The 16697-nt window shown below is 41.4% G+C and overlaps 1 protein-coding gene across 1 annotated transcript in view; it reads right to left on the reverse strand.

Annotated features, from left to right (window-relative positions):
* Positions 1–16697, reverse strand: part of SGCD (sarcoglycan, delta (35kDa dystrophin-associated glycoprotein)) — a 195005-nt gene that overhangs the window by 15777 nt on the left and 162531 nt on the right. Inside the window, exon 6 of the mRNA XM_010002006.1 lies at positions 14291–14363. Coding sequence (XP_010000308.1) covers positions 14291–14363 — 73 coding nt within the window. The remainder of the gene's footprint in view (positions 1–14290; positions 14364–16697) is intronic.

Consider the following 16697-nt stretch of genomic DNA (forward strand, 5'->3'; position numbering starts at 1 on the left):
GGCTGGGTCTGGCAGGGGGCAGCTCTGGCAGAGGGGGTGTGGAGTTCAGCCCGGGGGAGGTTCTATCCAGTGATGCTGACTGCACTCCTAGTATGTTTCTACAGATGACAGTGCACAGAGTATCTTTATCTTCTCTAAAGCATGTCTTTTATAAAGCAGTCACATCCTGACAGTCATGCTGCTTTAACTTTACTGCTCTAGTTAGAGGTATAATGTGGGGAGAGCTTAAAGAGATCTAACTGGACAGGTCTGTGCTAATTGTTCCCACTAGACCTGTGCTCTGTGACCTCGGACATCTACAGAGCCACAAATATGAGCTTTGATTGCTATTCCCATAGTGACTGGCAGGAAGAACACACTGGAGGGTGGACTAGAACAGCTTCATGTAGGCAAGTAGCAACTGGAAATGATTAAATTCAGAAGCTCTGGGGACACTAATGTCACTGCAGGCCAACCAACCTGGAAGATAAACATTGCTGGGCACTGTGAAAATGATTTTTCTTTTTGCTTTCTACTAAGAGAGTGAACTAGGCTACACTGTAGGCACTGGGCTTGGCAAATGAGACCGTGAACTCTTCTGTGGCAAATTCATCAGTCCTTTTTGCTGCTGGACTTGTCAAAGCTACCAGTGGGGCCTGTGTGCTGTACACACTCCCTGCTGAGGAAGAGGAACACCAGCCCTTGAGCCCAGTTAGACCCGCAGAGCAGGCACAGCTGATGCACCAAGATTATTTCTACCTGGAGCAACACACAATGTGGGAGGCTAAATTCATCCCGTGCAAAGCTGTCAGATACCTGGGCCATGCCCCTTCCAACACTAAAACTAGCTGTATTATTTCTGTAGTGATCTGCATCATGCACCAAGGGTTGCCACAGGGTTTGGTGTGGAAATGGGAGACCTTTGGCATCCCATTCCAAAAAGGTAAGGACCTGGTGGATATACCTGGGGAGAGGAATGCAGGTTGTCCTGTGACTGTGACACCCAGCTCTCACTGTGCTCTGTGTACAGAATTCAAATAGGTCTAAACTCCCCTCTTTCAATAAAAGAAATGGAAAGGTCTCAGGAAAAAAAGTACAGGCACATGCTGGTGGCCTGAGCGCATATAAAAGCAGTTCAGGAAGATTTCTATTACCAGAATGCACAGCAGGACAAGCTGAGCTGTGCTAAAGGTAGAGCTGCCAGAGTGTTTCTGAGTGACTTGCTCAGTAGCTGGCATGGTGTGCTCATCCACACACAGCTCCATTAACTCCCTGGCAATCAGAGCCTTACACATCACAGAAGAATGGAATTTACACATGGTCAAATCTAGCATCTCCCACAGATCACTCCAAGTTACAACCCTCAGAAACACAACAGCATCACCGTCTCCATGAGTATAGGAAAGTTTGGAATAAAAAATAATTGTTCAACCATCCAGGATAAGTCAGTAATCACTCTGATGGAAAGTAACACTGAACCTGTCTACACACTTTGCACACTGTCCAACCCACATATATTTAACTCTTCAGACTTTGATGTTGTGGTACCTTTAATGCCAAAATAAAACAGATAGGCCCATAAAAGAACAAGGCATCACTTCTCCCTTATGCCATACTGCACTTTCACATATACATAGAGCTCTGTTAAAAACCCATGGTAACACTGGTATGTTTTGAAGTCAAGATTACGAGGCCTTTCATGAGAATTTTACTGGCATGCCACTGGACTATTTTCATGCAATAACTGATCATCCCAGTCTCTTCTCTATGCCTCTAACCTTTCACTGAAAGTAGATCCCATTGTTCTTCAAGTAGTTGAGTCAGATCTGCAAAGCCTGCCCATTCTTATAGTGACCACAGGCACTTACAACATCAGCTATTTTTCATCTAAGTTTGGTCAATTTTTTTTTTACTTTTTATTTTTTTAAAAACCAAGTAGAAAGTGCCAGAATTGTCCGACATTCTTTTTTAAAATGACCAGCTTGTGACCCTCTGATCTTTATACAGTATGGACCACCATACTCTGAAAAATCAAGCATTATAAAAAAATTAATCTCTCAGGTGGTCCAATGTCTTAAGTTACTTTTGAATTGCTTAAGTTACAGTATTGCCAACAATAATTATTGCTCTTCTTCACTGTTAATCTCTCTTGCAGCAAGTGCACTACTTGAACTGTAGCAAATGATGCTTTTAAGAAGAATTTTGCATTTTTGTGACTGCAGCAAACCATATGGAAAGTGGCTGACGGGTCCTGATGGATAACACATATACTAGCAGCTTCCCAGAATACTTATCTCTGAAAAGATGGAAGCTCTGCAGAAGTACTCTGGATAGCTCCATAAATCAATGCCACACTGTTAATTCCTGACATCTACTAAAAATTAAGGGATGGTCAATTTTAAGGATTGGTCCTACAGAAGTCTGCAATTGTTCTCTCAAGAGAGCCATAATCTGTACTTGGGGAGCAGGAGAACTATTATCTATAAGTGTTCAGTGACTCTGACAAGATTTCAGCCTAGTTTTTGAAGGTTAATTTTGCTATTAATCATTTTAGGTAAAAGAGCAGCCAAAAATGTGGCTTTTGTTTATATAAAAGTGGGGTTTTTTTGTTTGCTTTTGCTTTATTTTGGTTTTTTGTGTGTGTGTGTGTGTGTGGGGGGGGTTTGTTTGTTTTTTTTTCCCCCTTGGAAAATTCAAATCAAAAAAACATTTCATTTTTTTTAGAACTGTTCAGTTCTACCAGAAGGTTAGCCAGTGCTGTAGCCTACTGAAGTCTGGAGTAGGAAAGCCAGACACCAAGAAACTTGTATGTACTCTGCTTCACTTAGAGAACTGGCATCCAGAGATGATTATGAAACCAACACTTGCTTCGCTATTGCACAGACATTTGACATACTGTGTGAGCCAGAAAAACCCCTTCTATATGTACCTGAACACCTTTGCCTGCAGAACTGACATTGCATTGACACCAATTCCCCTTTCAAGTCCCATCAGTTCACAAGGTATGATGCAACATCATTGCAAATGTGCATGTACATATTAGAGGTTATGGCATAAAATATGCAGGCACCTTGAAATATATTTCAGACTGTGACAGCAGGCAGAGTGACTGAATATATGTCAGAGGTTTATGACGAACTCTAAAGTGTCTTCATTTAAGAGGCAGCATCCTTTTTTATAGGCATCCTTTATGGCTTGATTTATTCTTTCTATCTGTAACTATCCTCTAGACTCATAGATTTAGACTCCTGGTGTGATATTGCTTGAATGCCATGCACCTCAAAGCTCTGCAAAATATTCTGACAAAGTCATTGCTTGGTCCTGTCTCCCTTTCAGAACAATACCAATGGATGGAGAGTTGAAATTCTCATTGCTCAACTGAGAACCCATAAAATCAACGTATTTAGTGGGTGGTTTAGAAAATTTGTCACACACTAAGCAAGAAAGAGCAGGAAAGGACTAGGAGAGACTTAGAATTTCACTTTCTACTCTCTTTAGCTGTATTGCCCCTGATGTTTTCAGTAGCAAATTATACAGAAATGATCAAGGGGCATAAAGTGCTGTGTAGGGCCATCATTACCTTGTGACTTCATGGGAACTTGTTTTTTAATCAAGGGAAAGCATTACTTATAGGATTCAGCCTATTAATGCAAACACCAGAATGTTACTGGTAATCCCACATTACCAAAGTGTCTGTACTTCAAAAAGTATTAGTGGATTAAACCATACAGTATGATCTACACCTAAAGATCTGGATTTGGTGAGGAGCAGAAATGCATTGCCCAAATCTCCTGGCACCGTATGGTTGGGATTGGCTTTTTCCACTGTGCTTCCAGCACAATTCCTTCTGCCCCAAGGGAACAAGAATTGATTATCTGGTATTGAGAGGGTTGGAGGTTTTAGCTAGAAATGAACAGCAATTACAAAGGCCTTAATTTTTGTACCCTAAAAGGCTCTGTCAGAAATGTCATTTGTAATTAATTAGAAGCATGTAAACCAGATAAAAGCCTGTTAAAGTCAGGTAGTTGTTAACTCAGGGCACTCTGGGCTTCAAGGACTGGCTGAACACTCAGGACCTTTTCACAGCTTTTTCTGTGCTTTCCAGGGGATCCTTCTGGCAGCACTTGAGTTTCCAAAATGAAATTCTTCAAGTTTATAAAAGACCTTCCATCTTTAGACAGAGCACCTCAGCTGATTTTTGTGAAATAGCCTGTTTTTCTAAAGAGACTTTTACTGCAATTCGAATTTATTACAAGCCATTTCACATGCACACATTTTCAATCATACCTTGTGGATCATAAGAGAGAGAATTTAATTTCAGAAACCTTAGGAAGCAATAATACTCTTTAACCTCTGGCATTGCATGAGAAGATACTGAGTATTTTCTATCAAAATGAACAGCTCTAATAACGTGCCATTAATATCCATTTATATTTATTACTCTTTCATTAAAGTGAAGACACCAAATCCCTAATAAAAAAAAATAATTAAATTGACACATTACTTCTTTCTCTGTCTTTAAAAATGTTAATACTTAAGAAAGTGGACAGGACATGACATTTTTATCACTGCCACACAGTTCAGCCCTAGCAGCATAAACCCTTTGTGTCTTGCTTTTTGCCCTTATTATATCAAATATAAGCAGATTTCCAGTGAGTTCACTGGCAGGGAACATCTTACGGCAGCACATCCCCTCATTATCCAGCCCTCTCAGCTGTTCTCAAACTCACCAGGAGGCCATTTCCCCTCCACTTTACAACCTCTTTTGTGATCCTTCATGGCCTAAGTTTGGGGCTTTTTTGGTTTACTTTCTTGCTGTGTCAATTTATGACATATTCTTAGCCAGCTTCCCACAACCATCCTTAATGACATGAAACCAGGCACAGAGGGAGAGAAGGTGTTTTTGTATTGTGAAAAGCAAGATGTAACTCATGAACTGAGGTCAAACTCCAGAAAAGAAATAGAGAATTGCCGCTGAGTTTCAGCTGGTGAAGCAACTACCAGGAGGGTCCCAAGAGCCCTACACCCATTCCTGTTAGCCTAATCCAGGAAGCTCCTCTCATTCTGCAGCTAATGCCTGCAAGATTTGCTCTTCCTCTGGAGGACCAAGCTGTATTTCTGTGCATAGCCCCAAAGCCACAAGACACCATGTGAAACACATGATTATAAGTTTGGCTCCTATCCACGGACTCAATATCCTTCTGCAGCTGAAGTCAAACACAGCATTATTTTACTTGCCAGCAAAGCCAAACGTATGTATTTATAGCAGCCATCTCTGCTGGTGGGTGAAATGGCAGCTGCCACTTTGCCTTTCAAACCAGCAATGCTCCACCTTTCATACACCTTCACTTGTCTGACCTCAAAAAGAGCTGTTTTTTTTCAGTGAGTCACTCCAATGCCAACTCAGCTGGGAGTCAGAGCAGGGGAGTGCCAGCTTCAGAATGTCAGCAGAATCTGGAAATAAGATGGTGAAGTCCACAGGTTTTCAACTTATACTTAGATGGAGAAGAGAAAGAGGAACCAACCTGCCACTTTGGCCTGTGCTGCTGGCACTTGTATCTTCTGCATTTCCGTTGCCTCCCTTCATGGGATATGAGCATGCACAAGGTGCAAGATGGGTCACTGACCATCTCCAGTCCTGAGCTAACTCAACTCATTGCTGAGCAGCAGGGCAGCACACAGCTAATGCACACACACTAACAACACATTATTATCATTCTAGATGAGGTAGAGACCAGGGGAACAACTACAGGTTTCGGCGGGGTCCCCAAAGAGGGACATGGGTTTGACTGCCAAGTCACACTTAGAAAGGGGCTCTCAGTAGTCACATGCTGCCTCTAAACAGAGAGGCAGAGCTGATGCCAAATGCCATTCCAGAGCCAGGAGTGACATTCCTTCAGTATAAACTCAGCAACACTATTTGGTTGGAAATTATTACTATTCAAAACAGCCAGAGATGCCACAAGAACCCACAGGATATATCCATGCTGCAAAGTACACACTGGTAGGGCAGCAGCAGTCTGAAAATACAAATCAGGAGGAAACAACATATCTACTCCTGTTTTGCCTAGAAAAAACAACTGTGTTCCACATGAAACTGGTGGAAACACAGTGGAAACATTCTGTAAGTTCAGAATAAAGATTCTGTAGGCACAGTGAATAGTTATGTTCTCTTAATAAGTAAACAAAAATACTGCTTACAAAAGAAAGGATCCCATTATAGTAATGGGCACTTAAATAGGGTTATGCAACAGCTATTGATTACTGATTACAGTCTGAAGTACAATTAGTGTATTTGTAGAAGTGTCCTATTTAATCACAGTGGACTTGTACAGCCCAAAGTACTTCACTCACACTAAGTATTATTGCCTCGATACAGTCAAACCCTCCAGCATCAGCAGTAGGAAACAAAACCCCGAGGAACTCCTCATTTAGGCAGGAAAGTGTCTCACCTGTCCTTCCCTATTTTGTACCAGGTTAATGGGAATCTGTGTTAAACACTGGTTCTTTAACTGCTGCTGCTCAGCAGGTGAGACCCCAGCTGTGGTTCCCGTGCCAGGCTCTGCAGGGCAGGTGGCAGTCCCAGAGGACTCCCAGCTCACCTGTAAAGACCCAGAGGGGAGACAGTCCTTCCTTAAAAGCTGTGCTGGGTAAGGCAAAGATTTTTATTTTACCTGTTTTGCTTTTCACTTCAGGTTTTAGAAATGTGAGATACACAGCTGGAGAAAAGTATAAAAGGATTGAGAGACATATTAAAGAAAATGACATATTTTTCTACCCCAAAGCAAACAGGGTGCTCAGTGGATTACATTCCTCTCCTTTCTTTAAGATAAGGACAGTGTTCAAAGGAAATTCTCCTTCACTTCTGAGCTATTCAGTCATTTTGAACACGATTACATTCTGAATACACAGTATTTGCAAAAGATTGGGATCTCAGTGATAGGTGCTTTCCTTGCCACCTTGTATTTACTTCTGTATTTCATGCTCAACGTCCTTGGTACAATTAGCTCTATCTCCAGTCCAAACGTTATCTTAAAACAATAGTTTCTGAGCCTCTTGCATTACAAATCCCACATCTCAGTTGAGCACAGCAACTGAGTCTGCAGCATCTCCCTACTACCTTCTATAACAGCAGCACCAGCCAGACTCTGCTGTAAGACAAACATGTTGTTTAACTTGCATTCAAACAAACACTGCTTGCCCCCCTCTCTGGGTACTTGTCTAATGGTTGCTTTTAGGACACTCAGGGCTGCAGTTAGTTAATAACCTGCCGATCCTATTACAGTTGGCATCCCAAAAATGGACCTCAGAGCATGCAGAGCAGGTATTCATCCCAGGGCACAAGCAGTAACGTATGTCATTCTGGGCCATAGTAGCCCTTCTTAATCATTATCAAAAGTAAATGAAAAGTAATAGTTCCTATAAACAGCTGCATTCTAGAGGCTAAAGGGTATTTCCATTATTTTCTGTAAGACGTTCCAGAAAATACCACCTTAGGGAGCAGACTAACCTACTAGACAGATACATCATGTTAGATGTGTCACCACATCCTTTTAATCAGTGCATAGTCAATATTCTGTATTATATGAATAACTAATTAGTTTCACAACTTATTTCCACAGATGTCATTGCAAAATGTATCTGAGGAATGTCATCTACACTTAAGAGAAGGACAAGCATTGTAATTACGTATTAAGCCATTTCACCAGTGTGAGTCTGCCATGGGGTGTGAAATGGCAATAATTCACATTTTTAAGACCTCGCATTTATTAGCATCTATTTTCTACTCAAGGTTAGCAGGTTGCTGCACAGAGAGTTAAAAAAAAAAAAAAAAAAGAAAAAAACCCTCACATTTTTGTTATTCAAATGGATATGTATGCATGTCTGACTGTAGAGATTGGTCACACTGACAGGGTTTTCACTCAAGTCCCAGAGGATTTCTGGCTCTTACACCTTTGTGAATGGCACTTGAAGGTTAGATGAATGCTCTGATTATGGAGCAAGTGACATTCTGCTGTTGAAAGCTAATGACAATCCTGGATGCAACGCACCTGGGCAGGATACAGATCTTGTATACAAGGAAGATATTCAATCTGAGATAATAGTCAGGATTGATGATTAATATCTCCCAGGAAAGGGCTTTGTTTGCATTAGTAAACCCCTGCAGAATAAATGCCGAGAGAATAATAAACCAGGCTGTTGTATTTTATTCAGGGCCCAGGAAAAGTTAAACTTGTCTCTGTCTGGAATCATTACTCCAGTGCTGATTATGCTGCATAATTATATGCAGGAGTCTTGTGTATCCTCCCACCAACCACCAAATAACAGGGATATTTCCTCTGCTCTCTATCCCATAAGCATTCAGCAGTGATTTTATTTAGGAATCTGCCCCATTACCTCACTATTCCTGCTCCTCTGATCTCAACTGGAAGTGCCCCATAGCTCTGGTTCAATATGCAAACTCTAGCACCCACACATTCCTGCAGCACAAGGGACATGAGTGTGTCTGGGAAGATGCACAAACCCCAGCACAGGCTGCTCGACCTCCAAATCCAATGGCTTTGTCTATTTTCCCTCGCTTGAGCCTATCACTTTTTTTACTTCAGCAATATAGTGTGTTCAAAACACCTTCATGCCAAGCTCCCCTTCCTGCCAAGTCTGCTTTCACCATCCATTAGCCCTCTTTTAAGAGGATCTGCCTGTCTATGGACATAACCTATTAGCAGCTCTGTGAACAGGGCAGGACCATGATTTATCCAGCCTGGATAAATCAGCAAAGCTCTGCCAACACTTCTGCCATTTCCCAGGCATGTGTCTCCTGAGCATTTGATCATATCTAGGCTTCACCTGGTAAAAACAGGGGAAAAAAGGACACCAAGAGCTGAATCCCCCCTTTGTGGTACTGGGTGTGAAAGAGGTGAAGGCCATTAAGAGAAGATTTTCTGGGGTAAGGAAAGAGAACATTCAACACCTCCTCTTCTCTACTTTGCAATAGAAAAATTTTAACAAAATTGAATGCCTCAGCAGTCAACTGCCTCCTTAACCCCAAGCCTTGTATCCAAGAGATCTTAATGCACTGCCCACAAGAAGCCTGGAAAATACTGCCTTTGATCTGGGAGGGCTGTGGCTTGTCTTCTGTAACATGAACAGGCAGCAGCTTTGAAGAGTTGTCAAAAGGAGGAAAAGCTACAGCAAAGTGTCCATGGCTATGAAATCAGTGTGAGTTCTGCTCTGAGAAAGTCTCATCCAACAAGAAGCATTCCAGGAAAGGTGTCACAGGAAAATGGTTATCTCAGATGTGGTTTCCTAGATTAGAAAATGGAGAGTGGTGAGAACCCCTGCTATTCCAAAAAAACTCATCATAGTCCACTTACGTTAGCTTGAAGTGTATAAACCAGGAACCTGTTCTCTCATTTTAGTTGTCTGCTAATAGGTATGTGTTGCCTTTAGTGGAGACAGTCAGACAAATCCAACCCATCCATGTCATATGAAAACAGCTGTATTTGTTAGAATGTGGAAAGTAAAGATCATGTCAAGGTAAAAGCGTATTGACTTTTCAGCTGGTAGGACTGCCAACATTATTAGGATTGCACTAGCAGGACAGAGAAAAAAATTGCACCCTTTCTGGTAAATCAATCAGAAAATAACATCAGCTAGAGACAAGACTACACTGGTTATTTTTCCCTTGCTGACACCTCACAGGAATCCCCAAGTGTTTGTTGTAAACTAAACAGTGTTTCAGTATCACACACTAGTCTTTATAAACGATTTCCATTTCTCACCAATTACTTCCTCTTTCATACCTCTATTTTTTTTTCTCTTAAGCTTTATTAATGTAATGGGCTTTAGACAGAAATGTTATTTGTGTTTGTACTTACTGAAAACATCTCTGCTGCCTTGCGAAACACAGCTGAGAGAAACCTTAATTTGGGAAGAATTATTGTTTTGCAAAATGAGTATTGTTACATTAGCTAAGCACTGCATTTAAATTGCTTTTTGTTACAATAGGTCTCACTTGGACTATTTGGGTAGTTCAGTGCTATACATGGTAAGGTAGAATTGCACTAATAAAACCAAGCTGCAAGTACATTTCATTTGCCATTTGGTACTTTCAGTGCTTCATAATTAACTTTGGTCAAAAATTACCCCTTGAAGCCCAAGGGATTAATTCTCCCTTAACTATATTTGTGCATTACAGGAAAAACAGTCATCCCTTTTTTTTCCTGGCCTTGGATGAGCAGTTTACTGCATTTTTAACCTACAATAACTTTGGATGAATTCCAGGTATGTACTTGCCCCTCATGGAGTGAATTTCATGCTGTCTGATTTCTTTTTATTTAACTCTGGGACCAGAAATGCCCTAAACCAGCATGAGCTGGACATTGGGGAGGTACTCAGGCTAGCTCAGAGACCAGGGATGGGGATGGATGCTATAACACAGCACCCATCTGGCATACACTTTTCCCAGCTTTCAGCACCTAGTTTAACAACACCCTCCTATTTTTTCTTATACTGGATCACTGACTTTTTAATCCCTTTCCCTCCAATTATTTCCCTTCTTCCATACACATCAGCTAGTCTAGCCTTTATCCCTCACCTCAGAAGAGTGCTGATCTTGTGTTTGTCAGACAACTTCTGTTAGTCTCCTTGGCATATATTGGCCTTTGGAAGAAGATAAATAGAGGAAGACAGGTGATTCCTGCCACTGTCAAGGAGAAGCTCTCAAGACAGGCTCTTAGTAAGTTACCTGGGTGCTACTAAAATAATCCAGTGAGAAAAGGTCATCTTGAATTCAACTATAAGCAATCATATTACTGTATGTCAAAGACACCAACCTACATGAAAAAGAATCAATGCAGATGAGTGCAAATATTTCAATGTCCAAACAAACCTCCAAAGCCCTTCCCCTAAACTATTTTGGCGTATTACTGAATGGCAATGTTAAACATTTCAAGAATTTGAAAATAATTTGAATTTGTCTGCTTTCCTTTTTACTGTTTTTGACCAGTTTAGAATCCACTGAACAATTAACAAACTTTAAAGAGTCTAAAATTACTTTAAATTAGTAAAACCATGGAAGTTTTCACAGAAGTATATCGTATAGTTTTTCGATCATACCTAGTTTTTAGGTCATTATTAAAGAATATTCTAAATCCCAAATAGGAAATATAAACCATTAATAACACCCTGCACTAAACAAGACATTTATGAGCTCTGGCATTCCTACTCCAACTGATACTGAATAGGATTGTTTTAAGACACAGGAGCCTGTAGCCTGGGGAGAACCTCCTGAGAAGACTCAGCAGCAAAGTCCTGACCTGGTTTGAACAAGCACCAAACCAATTGCCACCTGAATTTTCTCCACCTAAACCAATGCAGACAAAAGTGTTTCAAAAAGGGCACTCAGAAAAGATGGCAACACCTTGTCTGCTCTCCAAGATGGTGACCATCTTGTAGAGTAGCTGGTTACTGATAAATGAATTAGGCTGGATGAACTGAACACCCTTTGTCAGCTAAATGGGGACAGCAAGACTGCTGAGAACTTGAAGCGCGTAACTCTTCAAGACACGGGTGTGACTGGAAACCTTTGGGAGATGGGAGGAAAGAGGAAAGGAGGAAAGAAACAGATGACTGGCATGATGGTGTACTGCCTATCTTGCGGGGGAAATCAGTCTGCTGTTAAAGAGGGGAGGAAGAGGAAGAAGATATACAGATGGTCTGACTCCCAGTGGTGACAGGAGCAGTTGGTCTTCTCTCTTTCTGATAGTGACAGTGACTGTCACCTTATTTTGAAATCTCCTAACAAAACAGTGGGAGTCAGGATGGGGCTGAAAAGAGCAAATGGATAAATCACATAACTGATCCTAACCATTTGGTCTAGGAGGAGTGATGGAGGTTGGTGGCATCTGGTGACAGCCTGCAATAACTGAATGTGCACTTTCCCACCCTGAGAACTCCAGACTAAGGAGAAAAGAAAGTTTGCACTATTTATTACAGAAAAGGGTCTTTTAGAGCCCAGGCATCTCGTGAGTGGATGTTTACAATGCTGCTTTGCTAGCAGTGTATGACAGCTTGGGACCCATACGCTGCCATCTCATTCAGTCCCATTTCACAGCAGCATCTTTTTAAATAGGCCAAAAGGACACCTTGTGCACACACACTGCTATCAAAATAGGAAGGTGCCAAAAAATGTCTCCCCAGAGTCAGATTATTTCCTTGATGAACTCTGTACTGTACCCAAAAGGCCCCATTTTACCTAAGAACCAGTCAGTGCTCCAACATGTAGTGAAGGAGATGGATGGTTCTTGGTTTGGGGAGAAACTGAGCATTTAATTGTTCTTGGGAAACCTTGCTTTATCAACACTGTGCTACCATTGGCTCCTTTCTTCTCTTTGTGGTGGAAAAAACATTTATTTTTCCAAGATAAAATTTTCACAAGTACACACAATGTTTTAGGACCCTGTGGGGCTTTCTGTTTCAAAGTAAATCCTATTCAATGATTTTCCCTTAAAAAAACCAACAACCCACAACATTTTTACAGGATTTTTTTCACCCAGTCCACTAATTAAAAAAAAAAAAAAGTCAGTTATCTAACAGCTCTCCATATAAAAGAATGAAGTAACAACATGAATTTAAAGCAGATCAAATATACTGAATCAACCTCTTGCATAGATACTGCCATTAATTCATTTCAATTTAATTTAGTGTAATTGCCTTTGGAACAGAAGCATACTTAATCAGATTAAGGCCATTTTAATTCACATTTGTCCCCTCTGATATGACACTCTACACTTCTTTGGATTAAATTCACCTCCCATGTTTAGAAAAGTACTAAGTAACCACAAGCTTGGATCTAAATCTTGCATCTCTTTGCATTACTGAAAACGGGACCTGGTTTTGTAAGTTACTTAGATGCTACTGGATATTTTGACCATGATCTTGCTGCCTTTTTTTTTTCCCCTTCCTGAAAATGTCAGCAAACATGAGCTGTACCAAGAAGCCTTTGTCATCTGATCCTTACCTACAAACCCCATCACTCACTGATGGTTTTGTTTGCTTGGTCTGCCCAGAGAAATGGAGGGTTTGTGTGCTCTGCACCACCACACCTTGCCTTCCCTGGGCTCCTTCCACCACAGCAGACCCTAGGGCTGCCCTGGCAGCTGCACGTCAGGCTGAGCAAAAACCCTGTTTGCTCTTTTTTTAAAGGAACTACACCAAGATTGGGACAACCACAAGGCAGGGTTAAAGCCACTGAATGGATAAAGACAACAAACTTCGTAACAAACACAATCACACCATTTGTTGGCTGACATAGGATCGCAGAGTGTGATATGGGAACGATTAGAGGGTTTCCAAACAGAAAGTGAAGACAAAGACCCCAAAAATCTTCATCTTCTGTGGTGATCTAGGTGGGCCATAACTATCCCTGGTAGCAGAGCACAGAGAGCAAATGAGGGAGAGGTCCTCTCCCACCTCAGTGCCTGCACAGTAAATCTGCAGCACTCATGCACAACTTCAGCTGTCTGAAGATTCCTACATTCCCAGCAGTTTCCAGGAAAGGAGAGTTTGCAACTCAAGATCTAAGGACAAGATGTTCTTCTGGGGATTTTTTCACCTTTTTTTTCTTTCTCTCTTTCTAAGGAAGGACAATCAGAGCACTAATGGCAACCCTCCTCAGCACTGTTAGGCTATATGAGGCCTAATTTATTAGGCCACTCTTTTCAGAGACTAGTCATCCAAACTGAACTGTACTGTCACACTTGTTTTGTTGTTGTTGTTTTTTTTAAACAAATATAATGCCCAGCATTAGCTTGAGGGCAAAGCTGGTTCTCAGGAGATGTGCTGTTCATTCCCCCTGAATATATTGCTGTCAGCAAGCAGCATCTCTGTAAGTGTCAGCAGTCACATGCATGCACAGTTAGTCCCTGTGTAGGTCAGGGAGGATTTATATTTCTGCAGGACAGATAATGCTGGAGACCATTACCCTTTTGCCTGCTGCTATCCCAGCACAGATTCCAGTACCTCCCTGCACAATCAGCAAAAGATTGATTTACTTTTTTTTCTTTCTTTTCAAATGATGAGTCCAGGGAACACATGTATGTTGCAGAGGGAAAATGATGCTCTTATGCCTTTAGCTTTGTCATATTACATGTGAACATGGTAGGTCCCTTCTCTCCCATGGCATCCTATGGTGATGCCTTCCAAAGTGAATTCCCAAGCTCTAATGCAAAAGCAGAAATGATGCCCAGCAGTATGTACAACCCCAACAAGGTGCCACTGAGTTACCATTAAACCATATTCCAAAGTTTACCTTAGTTCCTTGAAGGGGTCTGCCCTGACATTGGGAGTTTCTATAGATTTAGGGAACACTGTGCCTTCTGCTCCTGAAATCACAAAACAAAACAGAAGACAAATTGTAAACATTATAAGCTGTTATCAGGGGAGTGATTGTCACATCATATCTAAGTGTGATTTAACCCATCGCTTGGCCCCAATTCTCTCCTTCACACACCCCTTCTAGTCCCCAGGAGAAGCCAGACCTTGATCATCTGAAAATGGTTGCCTTGATTACAACTGGGCTTTGCCTGTAAATGGCACTTCTGTCTGTAAAAACAGCTGCTTTCACCCCAACTGTGAGAAGTGTTTGCCAACCCAACTGGCAGCTTGGAACAGATCCTCCCCTGGTAACCAGGCATCAAATCCAGCCGTGTCCCTCATTAGTGAACCTGGATGCATGTCATGGCATTATTTTGCTGGGCTCTGAGTGATACTCAAAGGAGAACACCAAATTTGGGCCTGGTCACTGCAAATATCTCTTGCATCAAGCTGTGCTCCTGCCTGGGGAAAAGGAGGGAGGTGTCCACCTGGTGAAATGCACAAGCAGGCTGCAGACTCTGCTCTAGCCCCACCCTGGCTACCAGCTTGATGTGTGACTCCCCAATCACAGAATCATTTTGGTTGGAAAAGACCTTTAAGATCATCAAATCCAACTGTTAGGGTATTTGACTTCTGCACATTTCCCTCTTTTCTCAGAGATTGTGGCAAAGGCAGCACTATCCCAGTTTACTGACTGTCCTTAGGTCACGAGCTGTAAAATGCTAGGCAATATGAACAGCTTTCCTAAGTTTCAGGCCAGCTAATTCTCTTCTGTGGCTACCTGCACAGCCCAGGCTTGGTCATTTCACCCAGCCATCCCTGCATCTGGTCCGTATTTTGTGACCAAGCCATGGTGTCTCTCTCTAGAAAGATGTGCTCTCCTTATATAATTGTTTTAAGCCAAAGGCAGCCCCTGCCATCCTCTGGTAAGCCTTTCCACTAATTGTTCTAATTTTAGAATGTGCATCTAATCTGAATTAGTCTCACTTCAGTTTGCAGCCACTAAATCTTCTTGTCTCCTCACGTGCCAGCCAATTGGACCTGCACGAGCAGATTCTCCACCTCCTGTAGATACTGCTCGTAATCCAACCACCCCAACCTTCTCTGATTCTCTGCAAAGTTATGCCTTTCTGATTCATTCACTGTGAAGCAGATTTTCCTGCTCTTTCATTGCTCTTTTCTGAACCCGTTTTATTTTTAAAATACTCTGAAACACAGGAGTCCCCAAGAGCTGTCACTGATACTCTGTGCTGCAGAACATCACATTCTTCCTCCCATTGAAACTTCCAATTAAAACACAGCTCAGAATGGTACTAATTGCCTTACACACAGCAGTGGACTAGAAATTAATATTCATGTTCTCTAATATATAGCTGCCTACCCAGTGAGCAAGTATGACCTCTATTCCTAAATTTATGCTTGTGGTCTTGTGTTCAGATGCACTGTAAACAATTAGTTACTCATTATCTGTAGTAATCACAGCCATTTCAGTGTCAGTATGCAAACAGCACCAGTGGCATTTCTGTATTTCCTTATTTTTTTTCTTTGGTATAGATATTGGTGCAAACTACAGGTCCTGATGAGACTTTTAGTATATACTCTTTGAGAACTCTCTTAACACATGGTATTCTAATTGCTACTTATGTCTGGAAGTCACCACAAATAGAATAAAAGAAGTGTTCTGACATGATACAAAACACATTAATACAACATTCTTCTGTAACTTCTGCTGAAGTGAGAAACGAATGTGGCTTCAGTAAGACTACACTTTCTTTGCATTGAAGTAAATTAAACTGTCCCACTGTGTCAAAGAAAAAAAATAAATCAGAGTGAATATAAGCACTCTAACATTTGTTAGAATAAAACCCAAAACGAACAACTAATTTTTAAACTAGAGAAAAAACAAAGTAATCTTAAAGATGATAAAAGCAGGGTAAAGTTTGAAGCTTTATCCTTGGGAATTGAAATTGATCCCATGGCACATTTAGCTCTTAACTTCACTATAAGCCTTCATCGTTAGGAGTTGTCAAAAGTGGCTGTAACTTGCCAGCCATGAAGGTTATTATTACCAGATCTGTCCTCTCAACAGTTTCCAAATGATTTAAGTCTCTGCTTATCCACACAATTGCCTTGGCTATTAGCTTTGCAATGAAACTTAACAGAACCAGCCTGCACATATCTGCTTAATAAACCAGTGATTTTTGAGGGGAGGAAGATGAGGAAGAGCAGCTGGAGAGGCGCACATGGGTACGCTTGTACCCTTTGCACCCACATTGCTCAAATGGTGACTTTTTACGGACTTTAAGTCAGCTGCTTAAGTTATGCAAAGCCCAAAATGTAAC

The sequence above is a fragment of the Chaetura pelagica genome, unplaced genomic scaffold, assembly GCF_000747805.2.
Source record: "Chaetura pelagica isolate M959 unplaced genomic scaffold, ChaPel_1.0 scaffold356, whole genome shotgun sequence".
Classification (NCBI taxonomy): Eukaryota; Metazoa; Chordata; class Aves; order Apodiformes; family Apodidae; genus Chaetura; species Chaetura pelagica.